Source organism: Henckelia pumila, chromosome 1 (genome assembly GCF_033568475.1).
Source record: "Henckelia pumila isolate YLH828 chromosome 1, ASM3356847v2, whole genome shotgun sequence".
NCBI lineage: Eukaryota > Viridiplantae > Streptophyta > Magnoliopsida > Lamiales > Gesneriaceae > Henckelia > Henckelia pumila.
The window spans coordinates 131,091,978-131,108,776 of NC_133120.1; the positions used below are offsets into that span (position 1 = coordinate 131,091,978).

The 16,799-nt window shown below is 31.4% G+C and overlaps 1 protein-coding gene across 2 annotated transcripts; it reads left to right on the forward strand.

The window, feature by feature from the left end:
* Window positions 1-3,999: 3,999 nt before the first annotated feature.
* Window positions 4,000-7,256, forward strand: LOC140875170 (uncharacterized). 2 transcript variants are annotated; one of them, XM_073278762.1, is made up of 6 exons: window positions 4,000-4,172; window positions 5,673-5,720; window positions 5,799-5,841; window positions 6,152-6,192; window positions 6,686-6,745; window positions 6,943-7,256. In XM_073278762.1, the coding sequence occupies exons 1-6, from the start codon at window positions 4,107-4,109 to the stop codon at window positions 6,991-6,993; spliced, it is 309 nt and encodes a 102-aa protein (XP_073134863.1). In that variant the 5' UTR covers window positions 4,000-4,106; the 3' UTR covers window positions 6,994-7,256. The 2 variants fall into 2 exon arrangements, with proteins under 2 accessions (XP_073134863.1, XP_073134862.1); XM_073278761.1 differs by having other exon boundaries at window positions 5,799-5,871; window positions 6,943-7,254.
* The last annotated feature ends 9,543 nt before the right edge of the window (window positions 7,257-16,799 follow it).

Sequence of the window (16,799 nt, forward strand, 5' to 3'; positions counted from 1 at the left end):
CATAAAACAATATGAAAGCATGCAAAATAGACATAAAAATAACACAAAATAATGCACACAAAATGCATTTATCAATTCCCCCATACCTGAATCTTGCTCGCCTTCGAGCAAGACAAACTATGCAACAAACAACAAAGTAGGAACAGTTCATGGGAATTTGCCTCAGAGAAATCACATGCCAAATTAAAACACCCTCAACTCTCCACAATACACCATCGGTTTAGTGTGAACTTGTGTGTGTGAACTTTCATTCCAGTTTCATGCAACTTTTAAAAAGAATCCGTTCGACGACTGCTTAGCGACCTATGACAAATCAGTGCAAGTGTCACGATCAAGTGCTCCTTCATCCCAACAATCTCTAATGGAATTGTTATTGATTTTATTTCAAAATTTTAAATTTTCAAATTCTTAACCCCATTTAATCCGCTTACTTAGTCAAGAACAAGATGATTAGGATTTCAATTCTTTGCTCACAACCCGGATGGAGTTAATTTTTTTTTTTTTTCACAAAAAATTTTAGTAGGTGCGCCCAAGATCGTATGTGAAATGTCATAAAATCATTGGAACTCAAAATATACTATCAAGTTCAACAAACCTCTATTGTCGTGCAATGGTCAAACAGACTCAAAAATCATCAATGATATCACTATATTTCACTGGTATAACATGTGTGCTTAAAAATATTCACGGTTCAACCTACGATTTCTCATGTCCAATCAAGAGCAAAATTTTTTTTTTTTAATTACAAAAATCATAAATTCTTATCATCATTGGCTCCCAATTAGCATTCTACTCAACAAACATGCAAACAACAACAAAACTGACACGAACTATATGCAAACAAACTAAAACATGACAGATGCAACACAAATACAACACAAATAAAAACATATAAACTAGACTACCTCCCCATACTTATCCAAAGCATTACCCTCAATGCTTTAGAAACAATGAACAAAATGCAGAAACGAACAAACACATGCAATAAGAACAAAACACAAGAAACAAAATAAAAATAACACTCCACTGGTCTATGATTCGTCCTCTTCCTCCATCTGCAAAATTCCAAAGCAACTTTTCTTATCGGGGCAACCTATTGAACATGGAAAGCGACGGGTAAGCAGTGGATTAGCAAAAGATAATAAAAGAAAAATAACAATAAAAAAATAATGAAAAGAAAACACTGGGTTGCCTCCCAGTCAGCGCTAAATTTAAGTCTATTGCCCGACTATATAGTAGCAACTATCAAAGAGCAGCTGCCGCCTATAGTAAGAATCATTCGACTCTACGTATGGGTCTTAATTTTCTTCGTCCTCAAGCTTGGCATGATATTGACTTTGTAAGCTCGTCAGTTCAGCAATACTCGGTATAAACTTTTTTTTTTTAAGGAGACTCCAAATCTAGGCTGAAGCTCATGGAGGATGTAATATTGTGGAGTTGACGTCAATGACAAGAAAGGATCTTCTAATGGTGTACATGTAAAGACCATTGACGAGGTCAAATCTGTCGCCTTGTATATTTCTTCCTCCTCTACTGTCACTTTTGGCTCTTCTTCGCATGAAGATTCCTCAAAAAAAATTTCTCATGATCTAGCGCAATTACTTCATTCTCTTGACAGATCTCAGAAAATGGTTCTGTAAGAAGCGCAATCTGATCATCCAAGAAACTCAAAGGTTGATGCGGCTTTTCAAGAACTGATTTATCTCTGTCTGTTGTCGCACAATGTTCTCCAACTGAGCCACAAGATCCTCAAAACACCCTATAAACTCTTCTTGATGCTCAAATGGTTGGTTCGCAAAATTTGTAGAGTTGAATTCTGGAGGATATTGGTGATTCCAACCCTGCAGTGAAGGATCACAATGCCAATGGTAGTCGAAATCTGTCATATCATTTAACAAGTGCATAACACTGTCGTGATCTCTGTGAAATAAGCGACTGTCAGTTGTCAAAGCTCCATAATCCACCCAGCGTCTTATTGCCGCATCCAAACCACCATAAAAAATTTAACTAGAGTGTAGTTTGAAAAATCATGATATCGACAATTGTTTGTCAAATCATTGAATCTCCCCCAAGCAACATAGAATGGCTCCGAATATTGTTGGCCAAACCTTGTGAACACTTGTCAATGATCCATCTCCAAGCACCTCACAAGTAAAAAACAATAAAATTAATAATAATAAATAAATAAATAAATAAATAAATAACAATAATAAAATGTCTAGTCTCAAACAAATAATCTATCTAATATTAACTAAACAGTACCCCGGCAACGACGCCGAAAACTTGACCGCTAAATTCGGTATCAACTAGCAAGTGCACTAGGTCAAGTAATAGTAAGTGGACAATGAGTCCAAGTATCGATCCCACGAGAATTGTAGTCAATTCTCAAGATTTAATTATTTAACTTAATCTAGACAAAATAATAAAAATAGGAGTGAGAAAAATTAAATAAAAATTTAATTACTAAAACAATAAGAATTAAAATAGCTTAAAGAATAAATTTAATTAAAATAAGACAACCAAGACACACGAAGGTACCAAACAAAATATGCAAACAAGTGGCAAATCTAGGATCCAGATTTAATCTTAAATCACGACGAATTCTCCTAATTTATTTAACAATCTATTTCTAGAACAGATAAACCTATTCAAATATTGACGGATCAATCTTTCATAATTCAAATCAAATTCAAATGCATTAGGAATTATGAGAATTCATTTTTCACCTAAAACCACACAATGAAACCGAATACTATTTCTAATCAATTTAACCTTGTGTTGATTAATGGAGTGATAAAAATCCATTTCTCCTCTGTCGACTTGGAATCAATTAACAAACAAGCAAACAATTGATCAGATCATTCACAAGATAAATTTAAATCCAAAAATCAATAATCTAGATGAAAATCCAAAAATCCCAAATCAAAATCCACATGTTCAACATAAAATTGTTCGGCCCAATCTCGCCGTCTTGGTTGAAAAAAAACTACTCAATAATTGAAAACAATAATTCAAAAATAAAATAAAGAAGAAAAAGAAGAAACTAGAATGGAGTGTTCTTCAAATCTTCAATCTCCGCCCTAGCCGTCTCATGATCTCTGCCTGCGATTCGAACCCCTTCTCACGTCTGTTGATCTTCTATTTATATATCTTTGAAAGTCCATAAAATAAAACCCTGCAAGTTAAGAATTTTAATTTTCGAAAATTGTATTTTTTCTGATTCTGCGACATGCATGGACCCTGGACATGGGTCCGTGCATAGGTCCGTGTATTAAAGTTCCGTTGCCAAAATTTTACGAAGATGCACGGACCCTTATCCGGATCCATGTCTAGGGTCCGTGCATGTGTCCTTTCCAATGCGCAACATTCTTGAAAAATTCATATCTCGAGTTCTAGCCGTCGGATCGAGCTGAAATTTGGACAGCAGTTTCAAAACATTTTGAATATTTTGAACGGTGGAGATCGGATTTGAATCTCTATAACATCAAAAATAATTTTTGGACCATTGCTGCTCCGCAATTCTTCTTGTGGCTCTTCTCTTGCCCCAAAACCATGATTTCTTCATTAATTCCTACATTCATTAATTCCTACAAATAAAACCTGGAGAGTGAAATGTATACGCATGAAATAAAACACATAAAAACACACATAAAACAATATGAAAACATGCAAAATAGACATAAAAATAACACAAAATAATGCACACAAAATGCACTTATCAAGTTAGCTATGGTTTATGAAGTTCCCTTTCCAAAATCTTCATGTTGTTAATGTAAGTTTCCTAATTTTTGTCGGCGATTGAAACCAAGTATGGAATCGACTGGTTTGTTTTGGAAGTGTAAAATTATTCGTATTGGATTTCCAAAATAACACCCCGTTTTAAGTTTCACCTAATAGCATACTAATATAAAAAAAATAAAAATCTTTTGAACCCGAAACAAAATAAATAAATACAACGAATTTATCCTTAAACCAACGACTTTAGTGGAAACTGCACAATTCAGTAGGCAACGAGACCGCAGAGGAGCGAGGCTTTACTTCCTTCTATTTACTCGAATGCCACAAAATTCTCTCCTTCCAGAGCTTGGATTTGCAGCAAGAGTCCCATGGACGAGTTTGAATTCCGCCATCTGCTCGAGAATTTCCCGCTTGTCCGCTCGCGCGATTATCATGTAGGTGATCTTGTCTCGAGATTGTGTACGATATAGTTATTCGAATTATATATATGCCGTGGATTGATTTTACTGGATTTTGGATTTTTGGGGAGTGATTTAGGTTTAAGTTTGTCTTGGTCGGGCGTGGGCTGGCACAGTTGATAGAACAAGGGGACGGCTCTAGTGTATTGAGAGAGAGAGAGAGAGAGAGAGAGAGAGAGAGAGAGAGAGAGAGAGGGAGAGAGAGAGAGAGAGAGAGAGAGAGAGCTTACGATTTTGGGGAAATTATATATGGGACTTGAATTTTTTTTTATATCTTCAAGAATACTTTACAAACTTGTTGACAAAAGCCACCGAGATTGGTTTTTGATGAATTATGACGGCCTTTTGAGAGTGATACTTGCCTTTTTGTTTAAAGTGGGATTTATGTTTTCAAATGTCTTAAATCATCTCTCTTCGGTTCTAACTTTTATGCAGTTCTTATGTTGAGAAAGTGGCTCTTGGCATTTGTGCTTGCTTCACTCACCTTTCAATATTTAGTTTATCATTTGTTTGGTTAGCGATTGAACTTTAAGTTAGTTTGATGGTGCCCTCCTACTTGGCTGGTTGATTCCTAATTTCAATGTTACACTTTGTCATGATGTAAAACATCTGCTTATTGTTTCTGCATCTGGTAAGCTCTCGAACGTTCACTCTTCAAAAGTTTTTAAAGTTTAAACTTGGGAAGCTATGCACCCAATTCTACAAACTCAGCCCGGATTATTGTTGGAACCACTTGTCCCAAAATAGTAAAAAAACTTGAACTCATGAGAGTGGGCAAGATCATAATTTTATATTTTAACATCCTCAACACATGTAAGCTGGAAATTGAGAAATACGACGTCGTGGGAGGCAATGGATGCCTGTAATCAAAACCTAGGAGCAGCTTAAGAATGTGGTTCTTTGCACTGTAGGGTCTTAAAACTTTGACCTCCTAATTATGATGCCTTGATGAAATTGATCATTGGAAAAGTCCGAGTTCATTGGATGTAGTATAATGAATCATCTTATACATTGGACAGGTTTATCTCTTTGTGGGTTATGAGATTTCGCTGGAGAAAGGCACAAATAATATTACCGGATTAATTAATCATACTGATGTGTTTAGCTAGATTGATCCAGATGAGTTTCTTTGGGAAATAAATATGAACAATGTTTTGGCCGATTCACCAGTAGTATTCACTGAATTACTGAAATTGAATGCCTTGGTTATAAGCACATGCAATACTGTCCAGCATCTGATGCATTACATAATTACCCTGTCCTCTATCCATGTTGGTTTTGGAGAAATTATTATAACATATTTTGATGACCATTATGGTATTACCCCACAATTTGTCAATGTTGAACTACAAGCTCGTCCAATTACTGTGAAGCTTATTTATCCTCCACTGGTTGTATGACTCTCGATGGGCCAATATAAAAATTATGTCAATATCTTTGGATTGTTAATGTTTATATTTCCAAGTTGTATTACAGGCAGACTTGGATTATTCGAGACAATCAACTCGGTCATCACAATCTGAGGTGTTGTTATATAACTTTTTACACTCATTCTATCATGTTTCCCAGCTGCTGATTTCTAACATTATTGTATGCCTTCAGGTAAAGGAGCACCAAGATGCTGGGACTTCCAAAAATACAAGAGGTACAGAGTTAAATGAGAATGCCAACCATGGTATGATGATCAGCCACTTCATGGCAACATTTTTGTATTTTACAATTTGTTTTGTGTTTGACGTATTTAGTTTAAAGTATTCAACCAAACACTTGGATTTTTGAACCACTTTGGTATTGTGCTTTTTTGGGATCTGTTTAATTAATTTGTATAGGCTATCATTTATTCTGGAGATATTATGCAGTGCCTTAAACTTTTGAAAATGAAGAAATTGTCAAACAAATTTTTATGCTCACTCTCTGTTTAACTTATTGATGTTTTACGTGTTTTGCAAGGACAGAGAGGTTTTGGAAAAAACTGATGTTGGCTGCTGAGCAGAAGGTATGCTTTTGAATACTGACCTTACATGATATTAAATTCTGTAGTCCTGGTAGTTTTGAAGGACAATTGATTATCTTTTCCATGTCTACGTTAAATGCTTTTTATTTCTATCATCAATGTGGTTTTCCACATACTCACCATTCTCCATAGCACTTCTACGTTATCTACATGATAATAGTTGCTCTTCAGGTCTTCTCAGGGAGACATTTGAGCTTGGAATATAGATGACTCTTACTTCTTGTACAAGTCTCAATCCGTACGATCATTTTCATTACATTTGTTCTCTTCTGAAAATTAAAATATGGAAATGTGATTGGATGGGTTTTGAATCATACACAAAGCATCGTTATGTTCTCAAATGTAAAATAAACTTGGCATGCCATCAAATAGACAAAATGTAGTAACATACTACAAGTCAAATACCTCTCTATGGCATGTCAACAAACGGAACAAGCCACTGACCTTGGTTTGGTTTGTTGTTTGTTGTTTATAGGTGGGAGCAGCAGAAGCCGAAAGATTCTGCAAGGCATTTCAACAAGTTTATGAGAAACTTGTAAGTATATTGCATTTCAAAACTTCTTTTACACTCATAGCATCTTTGGCCACTTGCTGTAATGATGATGATTCAGTCAGAGTAGCATGATATATAACACCAAGTGCATCTGAAGAATGACTCCTGAAAAGTGGCCAACAATCAAGCATAACTAAATTTCTTATTATTGGGTTTACCTTTCCATAATCATTTCCCAGGTTTTTGAAGAACTACCGTTGGATGCTGCTAGGAAGTTTATAAACTCATGAGGATTTGTTGCGTTCGTGCTGTCATTACATCACAAGAGATCTGAATCTAGCTACCCGAGCCATTCAATCATTGAGTTCCCTGTTTTTGTTTTTCAGAAGAACTAGTCTTGTATTTCAGAAACACGTGAATAGGAGTTTGTCTGGGATCTACAAATTTTTAGGTGGTATTTGGTTGGGTTGATAGGATTGGATCTGTTTACTAATCCAATCCATCAAACGTTTGGTTACAATTTTTGTGTATTATTTATTAATCTCATATCAATTAAATCATTAACTATTTTTCTAACTTAACTTAAATCAAATCGTTGAATGAAAAATTATAATATCCTTCGTATCTTTCATTTATCAATTGAAATGAAGTAAACATTCAAAACTTTTATCTGTTGGACTTCTGGCTCTAAGAGGCGACCTAAAAGAATAGAAGACAGTAAGATTATTACTACCCAAAACAATAACGTTGTGCTCGAGAAATAATCACCAACTCTCAAAAACACATGTTCTCCGGTTACTACGTCGACCGAAGGTAGAAATTCAATGCAGTTAACGTTAATCTAACAGTTTCCGTGTTGAAACTCTCCCTTCAAAAATTATGGTAATCTAACATATGGGCAAATAAGGTTGATATGCCACGCGAACTTGGTATTGTTCCCGGGATTTTATTATTTCTTGAAGAACTGTTTTATCATCACCATTGATTTGAAGAAGACCTCAACCATGTTAGTAGGTTCAAGTGCAGTCTTGTTTCGCAGCTTTCGAATGCTACAAGTTCACTTTTTTTAAAGTGTTATATTTTTTTTTAAAAAAAAAGAAAAAAAAAAAGAAAGCAGAAACAGTTTTCAGGTTTTGATAAATGTTGAAAATTGTTTTTATTTTGTGAGTAATTTTGCTGTGGAATTTTGATGGTCACCGGTTGCTGTTGGCTCTAGATTTTGTGCTAATCTAAAACTACATGTTTGATATCTTCGGAGACGTCGCGACACGCATTGGAACAAGACACGATCAGAATGTTAAATCGATGTTAGAGTTTGATTCTATTTTTAAAACGAATTTGTCTGACACAGTGCTTATGGAATATGACAATCATCTTCCAATATACGACTTTTTTGTTTTGTAATAAGAACACTCCAAATTTTTATTTTTTTTTTAAAACGACAAACTTTAAGATTTTTTTGAACTCCCTTGAGTGCTAAACGAAATTGGTTGAATAATATAGCTGAATAATATGAATTTGGTAGTGTTTTATGCAATATGTACTTAGAGATAACTAACAAAACAAAATCATTCTGCAGAATATATGGACTATATATATTAGTAATTTATGTACACGCGTTGCGTGTGAAAAATAAAATCATAGTTCAAAATGATCTATGTACACGTATTGTGTATGAAAAATAAAAGTCATGATTCAATGTGATAATGATTAACTAACATGGTCAATTTTGAATTATAAATTAAACGTTAAATAATAATTACTGTTTTTTGCTTCTTACTTAATAAAATTTTCCGCTACAAAAAAACTTCGAGTAGCCACGGTTTTTTTAAAAGTCGTAGTTCAGTAACCATGGTTTTAAAAATCCGTGGTAATTTAAGCTACGATTTTTAAAAAACCGTGATTAGTTTTAATTAATCACGATATTTTCAAGCCGTGGATACGTAACCACGTTTTTTAAAAAAAGCGTGGTTAGTTAACAACGGTAACCGTGGAGATTTCTATCCACGGTTTTTTCACACCGTTGTTAAATAACCACGGTTCTTAAAAAACCGTGGTTAGAGTTAGCCACGATTTTTTAAAATACTTTGGCTAATAGAGAAGATATTCATCAATTTACTGGTATCGAATCTAGTGTTTTTATCGTATTGAATCTATTGTTTTTAGTATTGTTAGTGATGGTGTTTTTTTCGAAATATTTTCTTCTTTCAGTACTATAAAATTTATTGTTGCTATTATTATCTTAGCTTATTAATTTAATACAAGTATTATCCCAAAAAATTTTGCATTATTATTTTATTTTTAATAAATGTAGTATTTTTTTAAAAGAAAATCAAAGATATCAAATATATTATTATTGTTGTTTTATATACATAGTATGTAATAATTTCATTTTGAATATATTATTATAATGATAATAATATAATTATTTATATTGCGATACATATTTTTCATTATTATTATTATTATTATTATTATTATTATTATTATTATTAATAATAATATCTAACCAATTAAAATATGGGTTAATTGTCAATCACTCCCTAAAACACTTTATAACTTATTTATAAATCCCTACATAAATAAAACTTACTTTCAACTCCCTGGAGAGAGAAACTTTTGTTTCTAAATACCAATTTTACCCTTATCTCTTAAAAAAAAAAAAAAAAAAAAAGAGAATGGATAATAAAAACAAAACTAATCCAAATAGTATATATATAAAAATTCAAATTAAAATCAAAGAAAATAAACCATATCATATACATGCTTATGTTGATACAGGAGCAAGTATGTGTTTAGAAAGCAAGCATATACTTCCAAATCATTATTGGAAGAAATATGATAAAGGATTAAAAGTTCGAATAGGAGATGGATCAATAATCATGCTTAATACAGTAGCAGAAAAATTAAAAATAGAAATAGAAGAAACAAAATTTGTAATACCCATTATATATCAAATAGAATCAGGAATGGACATTATAATAGGAAATAACTTTTTAAGAGAATATCTTTCCTTTACACAATTTGAAGATCACATAACTTTAAACAAAGGATCATCAATGATTTACATTACCAAAATACGAACAGCATTTCGCGTAGGAAATGAAGGATTTACAAAGAATTTTCATAAACGAAATACAAATCCAATAGAACTAAAAATAGAAAATATTTTAACGATTAATCCTGAAAAAAAAATCATGAGGAAATTTCATGATATATGTTCTGAAAATCCTCAGGACAAAATTAAGAAAAGAAAACAATTCATTGCTTCAATAAAACTCAAAGACCCTAATATCACAATCCGTGAAGCACCAAAAAGATGTAACATGGATGATGCAAAAATATTTGAAAAAAAAGTTCAAGAATTATTAAAACTTAAGATAATCATCCCTAGTAAAAGTCCACACTCTTCACCAGCCTTTTATGTCAGTAAGAAAGATACTGATAAGAAAAGAATGGTAATTGATTATCGAAAGATGAATAAAGCAACAATTATGAATGGATATTATATCTCAAATAAGAATGATTTACTATCTTATATAGGAGAAATGAAATATTTTTCTAGTTTAGATTATAAATCAGGATTCTGGCAAATTCAACTAGAACCACAAACACAATTACTTACAGCATTCAGTTGTCCAAAAGGACAGTATCAATGGACTGTATTATCTTTCGGACTTAAACAAGTACCAGGTATCTTTCAAAGATATATGGATGAATCTTTTAAATCATATATAGATTTTTGTTGCGTTTATATAGATGACATATTAATTTATTCAAAAACACTAGATCAATATTATAAAGATCTCATGACAGTTTTAGATATTTTTCATAAAGATGGAATTATACTTTCTGAAAAGAAAGCACAATTATTCAAAACAAAAATAAATTATTTAGGATTACAAATAGAAGATGGAAAACATTGTTTACAACCGCATATATTTAAGAAAATTCATGATTTTCCTAGTGAAATCAAGGATAAAGATCAATTAAGAAAATTTTTAGGATTATTAACTTATTCTGGAAATTACATTAAGAAACTTGCAGAAATCAGAAAACCTCTTCAGGTAAAACTTAAACAGGACTATAAGTGGAAATGGTCGAAAGAAGATACTAATTACATAGACACTATTAAAAAGAAAATAATTAGTAATCTTCCTGAATTATATTTTCCTTCAAATAAAGATATAATAATAATTGAAACAGACGCTTCAGATGAATACTGGGGAGCATGTTTAAAAGCTTATACTGGAGAAAGAAATTTAGAAGAACTTACTAAAACAGCTACTAGAAATAATGAAGAATTATGCAACTATACATCAGAAACTTTTCAAGGTGCAGAATTAAATTATCATTCGAATGAAAAAGAATTATTAGCTTTAATATTCACAATTAGAACTTATGAAATTTATCTTATTTCTAAACCGTTTTTAGTAAGAACAGATAATATGAATTTAACATATTTCAAAACAAGGAAAATATCAAGAAATGCAGGGAGAAATGCGGCAAGGCTAATTAGATGGCAATTGGAATTGAACCATTATCAGTTCGAGATCCAACATGTCAAAGGAACGGACAATTCATTACCCGACGCATTAACCAGAGAACTTTATCCAAACTATACTATCCATAGTAATGAAATAATAAAGGAGATCCTAAGTGATCCAGAAAATGACTGTGAGTCATCCGAACATGCCTCAGAAAGCATGGGGAATATAAATTGATGAAATGAGATTTATATTCAGAAACATGAATTATTTTATGACTTTCAATCATCCGAACATGCCTCAGAAAGCATGGGGAATATAAATTGATGAAATGAGATTTATATTCAGAAACATAAATTACTCTTTGAGTAAAATAATCAATTTAAGATTGATTCAATTCTTGCAAAATAATTTATAAATGCAATGATACGCATAATAAAACTATCCGAATTACTCACGAAAAGAGTTATTTTACTAACCATTATATATATAAATATGTTTTCTTGTGCAGAGTATAATCAAGATGGAGCAACTAAGTCAATTAAAAGAACAATTGATTGAATTGCAGGAAGAAATTCAAATTCTTCAACTAAAAGAAAGGAATTTGAGTAGAAAAATTCAAAGGACAGAAGAAAAGATGATAACTTCATCATCATCATCCTCACCAAGAACACCAATCAAAATGGCAACTCCATTTGACAAAATAATGGAGATAAAAGAGAAACAGTCAGTGGTCATAGCCAACACTGACAAAGAAAAATAAAAGAAAAAAGACTCGGTGGACACAGCCAGCACCGAGAAAAATAAAAAGAAGAAATGACGTTTAAAAGTGCCCTTGAAAAGAAAGAAAGAAAGATGGTCAATCTGCGACCACAAAAACCAATTTTTGAGAAAACAAATTTTTCAGAAAAACTCAAGACTGAATTCTTTGAAACACTAAACTATTTGAGAATAGCCAAACCATCTGCAGAATCTTGGCTACAAACTTGTGACACACAGAGCATATCAAGAGCAAGAACACTGCAAGGTGCTCCAGCGCATGAAGTCGCAAGATTCTTTTCAAATGGATTATTAAGTGGATTGGAAGTCAGTCCCAACAATCAAGAAATAGAACTATTTCCATATCAGTTGAGAAATAGTATCATCCAGTTCAAGAAAGCAGTCTTTAAGGACGATCTAGTATTAACATTGAGTATTCACTCAACCCTTCCAGATTGGGATGATAACAAATTCTATCAACTAATGGTATATATACAATGTCGAAAACAAAAAGACAAGTTCTTATTCGAAGGATCAAATGAAGAGAAACCAGTAATGGATATCTCAACACTTCCTGAGATAAGAATAAAAATATTGATTGATATGATCTCAAAGACAGGAAAGATTGATGGAAACTCAAAGGTTAAAATAAATTTTGCAACGAGTAAAATTTTATTAACCACTGGACACAAGGAGACAATCCAAAATAAAGAACAAGCCATGTTAGCTCAATTCGAAGCTCCAATCTATGAAGCAAGAGTTGACATGACCCGAGAAACCCAACAAATGTTATGTCAAAAACTAAGAACAATGATATCCACTCACAAATGTGGACATTGCCAACCCATTCAGACAGAAGAAGCAGATGTCAAAGAGGACAAACCAGCTGTCAAAGAAGACAAACCAATAAAGAAATGGTCCGAATGCACTAGTGATTCAGAGAGTGACACAATGTAAAAACAAATGAAATCGTGGACCACACCACATGTTAAAGGCATCCACTCAGATGTAAAATGAGCTGTTTTCATTATATAGTGTCGGGTGGTCCCCCTCTTTACTTTTATTTTTAATTATGTATGCGTTTCTCCACGCCTATAAAAGGAGATGTTTTGTGCTGTAAAAAAGTAAGTGAAGTTTGAGTATCTCTCTCTTCTTAAAGTTTCTTACAATCTGGTTCATACAAGACGTATGAAAAACTATCAGAAACTAAGAAACATAAAATCAAAAACAAAATAAGCCTTATGACTAATAACTAAACAAGCAGGGTGTAAGGAGGATAAGGTTGGAAACCAATCATTGAATATTCATGGTTAAGAGTAAACCTGGAGATCCATAGAGCAAGTACCAGTTGATCAAGTGATCGTTAAGGGAAAGCAAGGATTTGGCCTATGCTCATAACCAAGATTCATTCAAAAAAGGTAACCTTCCTAAACCTCCTGCAGCCCTTAATTCAAAGAAATAGTCAAAATACATTAATCATGTCATCATCCTTTATAAGAAATGGAAGATTAATAATAAAAAACTGGTTCGAAATAGAATATGATCATGAATATGATACATTTCGTGAATATCGTTTAAATACTTCTGATTTAACCATATTTGAATCAATTTATCAACTAAAATTTGTATTAATAATCCATGAATGGAACCAAACTAATATGAAATATTTATCTGTTATAAATGAATCAGATCTAAAAATCCATGAATCGGATCTGTAAATCCATAAATAAGAAAATTCATAAGAATTTGAAGAATTCCGCAACCTGGTATCAGAGCTTAAATAAAGCAAATTATTAATACCTGGATTAACTTTAGATATTGAGATTAAAAATTTATTTGATAAAATAATCTTACTAAAATATTTACGTCAAATAGATCAATTATGGAATAAAATAAAAGATCTCCAAACCTTTTATTTCAAAAATAATAAAAAAGAACATTTTTCAAGAAACTGGAAAATGATAATTCAAATTTCTGAAAACGATGAAATTGAAGAAATAACAATATGTTATGAATAAGAACAAACTTTGTTATCGAAATCCGATCAACAAAAATAAAATAATAAAAGTAACAATTTTTACTAAATGAAAAATGTATGAAAATACAAAAATGAATATCTTTAATTTATATTCTCAAAATATAAATTTTGATATAGAAAATTGTGAAAACAATTTGAAACATCTTAAAAATTATCAATCTTCAATTGATAGTTTCGAAGATTTTCAGAATTTATTAGAACATATAGATTCGACAAAAAGGCTTTTAATAGCCTTAAGAAAATTAAAAAGTTCTATCATCTGTTAAAATGACAGAAGTAACAATTCCAAATCAAAACAACCTGGTCGATGAATCTGAAGAATCTGAAGAAAACAAAGAGTATAATTTGAATATTATATTCAATCAAAGCAAGTTTGCTGAAATACAGAAAACAGGGTTTTCTAATTCAAAAACAAATCTAATAGACCAACCAGGAATACTAAGTAAGATTTCAAATTTTATTAATCCCAGGAAAAATTTAATTTATTATTCGATTCGTACAAAAGAACGATCTTGTAAAATAAATAACGAATCAAGGTCTAATACTCTGAAGTTATTAACAACTCAAGATATTAATACCATCATGGCAAAAGCCAGTGAAAAAGAACGATCTGAACTAAAATATGTTCATATCGGAGGAATTGAAATAATAATATCAGCTCACTACCGAGAAGGAATAGATACACCAATTGAAATAACAGTTTGTGACAAAAGAATACGTAATTTCGAGGATTCTATCCTTGGAAAAATTGAAGGAAATTTATGTTACAAAAAGATGAAATTTTGTATTTATCCACAATACAATATATCTCTTTTTGATAAAAACATAAATGACGTTTTAACATTAGATTATTACTTTTATAGAAATAATCTTATGTTAACAGGAAACCATCCGATCAATATAAACTATGTTGTCGGTTTAGCAATAAGTAATAATTCTCAAACAGGAATAATTTCAACAAAACCAACTATTTCTGTTGAAAGAATGTTTGAAAATATTACAAGAATTGAACACCCTCGAAAAGCATTTATTGAAGAAATAAATCCCTATAAAAGATGGAGTTCAGATGACCTCCAAATCACAAAACAGTCTGTACCAAGAAGATCATTATCATTTGCTAGAAATGATGAAGATATTTTTGATAAGATTGGAACCATGAATCAAAATATTCTTAAAATTAAACAAGCTATTGTTAATGAGTCAACCTCATCGCAATGACGTCCTTAATAAAATTAGAAAAAGATCTAGGAGATTTAAAAAATAATATTAATAAGATCAATATATCAATACAAGAATTAGAGAAGAATTTCAAAGAATATATTGATTTAGCAACGACTAAATTAATAATTGAACAAGAAAGAAATAGTAATGAAATATTAAACTATCTTAAGGAAGTTCTTCCAATAGATAAAGGAAAAAGAAAAATGGAAGAAGAACCACCATTCAAAATTGAATCACGGTATAGAAATCCCCTTAGCTATGGCAAACATAAGTATGGAGATGTTTAGTGAAACCGACTCATCTGATTTTGAACAAATAGGAGTAAATACAGAAGAATTATATCATTCAGAATTATATCATTCACATCAGGACTCAGAACAATACAGAGATATGATATTTCAGAATCAGAATCTAAAGATGATTCTAGACCACGATTAATCTACGAACGAATGTAGAAGGTAGTGGTGGAAGAGATGATGAAGAATTTAAATATAACAGAGACCAATACTCTGGATCTTATAAAGATGTTAGAGATATTCTTAGAGAATCAAAAACATCAGGATTTGTGAAACAAAATATCTTAGATTTAGGATGTTCAACAGCCAAAGAAAGAAAATCAAAGCTAGATTATTGGGCAAATGAACTATCAGTACAAATTCAATTAACACCATTATTAGACAAAAGTGAGAATATTCAAGTTTTAACTAATGGGATGATAAAAATGACACTGGTAGGAGCAGTAAGAACTTGGGCTGAAAACCTAGTAATTACTAATCTACCACAAGGAATGACAGGACATCGATATTTCGAACTATTTGTTGATGCCTTGTACCAAGAATTTTTAGGAGTTTCTAATAATGATGCTAATTTGGTAGCTAAGAATATAAAACAAAATAGAGCAATCTTTATATTAGATAATATTAAATTATGCAATTTATGTTACTTAGAAGAATTTATTTGTGATTATGAAACAAACTATTATCAATTAATAGATGCTGATAAAAAGAAACATTATAAACTAAGTATCTTTAATAAGATACCTAATATACCTATACACAGTAAAGATGAATTTTTAACTAGTCCTTATGCTAAAACTTTAGGAGGAGCTATTAAATTCATCAAAGATATAATAACAAAAAAATGTCATGAAGTAACACTAAATGAAAGAATCTCTAAATCCTACAAACAAAACAATAAACTTTGTTGTGACAAAATGGAATTCACAGTAAAAGAATACGGTTGCAAAACAAACATGTCACACAAATATTTAAAACGACAGAAACAGAATAAATTTAATAAACCTTATAAATCTTTTAATAAGAAATTTATTCCCTATAAAAAAAAGAAATTTAAAAAGAATTTCTTCAGAAAACCTTATAAAAGAAAATTTTATAAAAAGTTTGATAACAAAAAACCACCTTGCCCAAAGGGTAAAGGAAAGAATTGCACATGTTGGTTGTGCAACGAAGAAGGATATTATGCGAATGAATGTCCAAAACGAAACGAAAAGAAAAATAAAATTAAACTTCTTGAAGAAATATATACTATTGGATTCTATCCCATAGAAACAATTGAATTTTCATCCGATGAT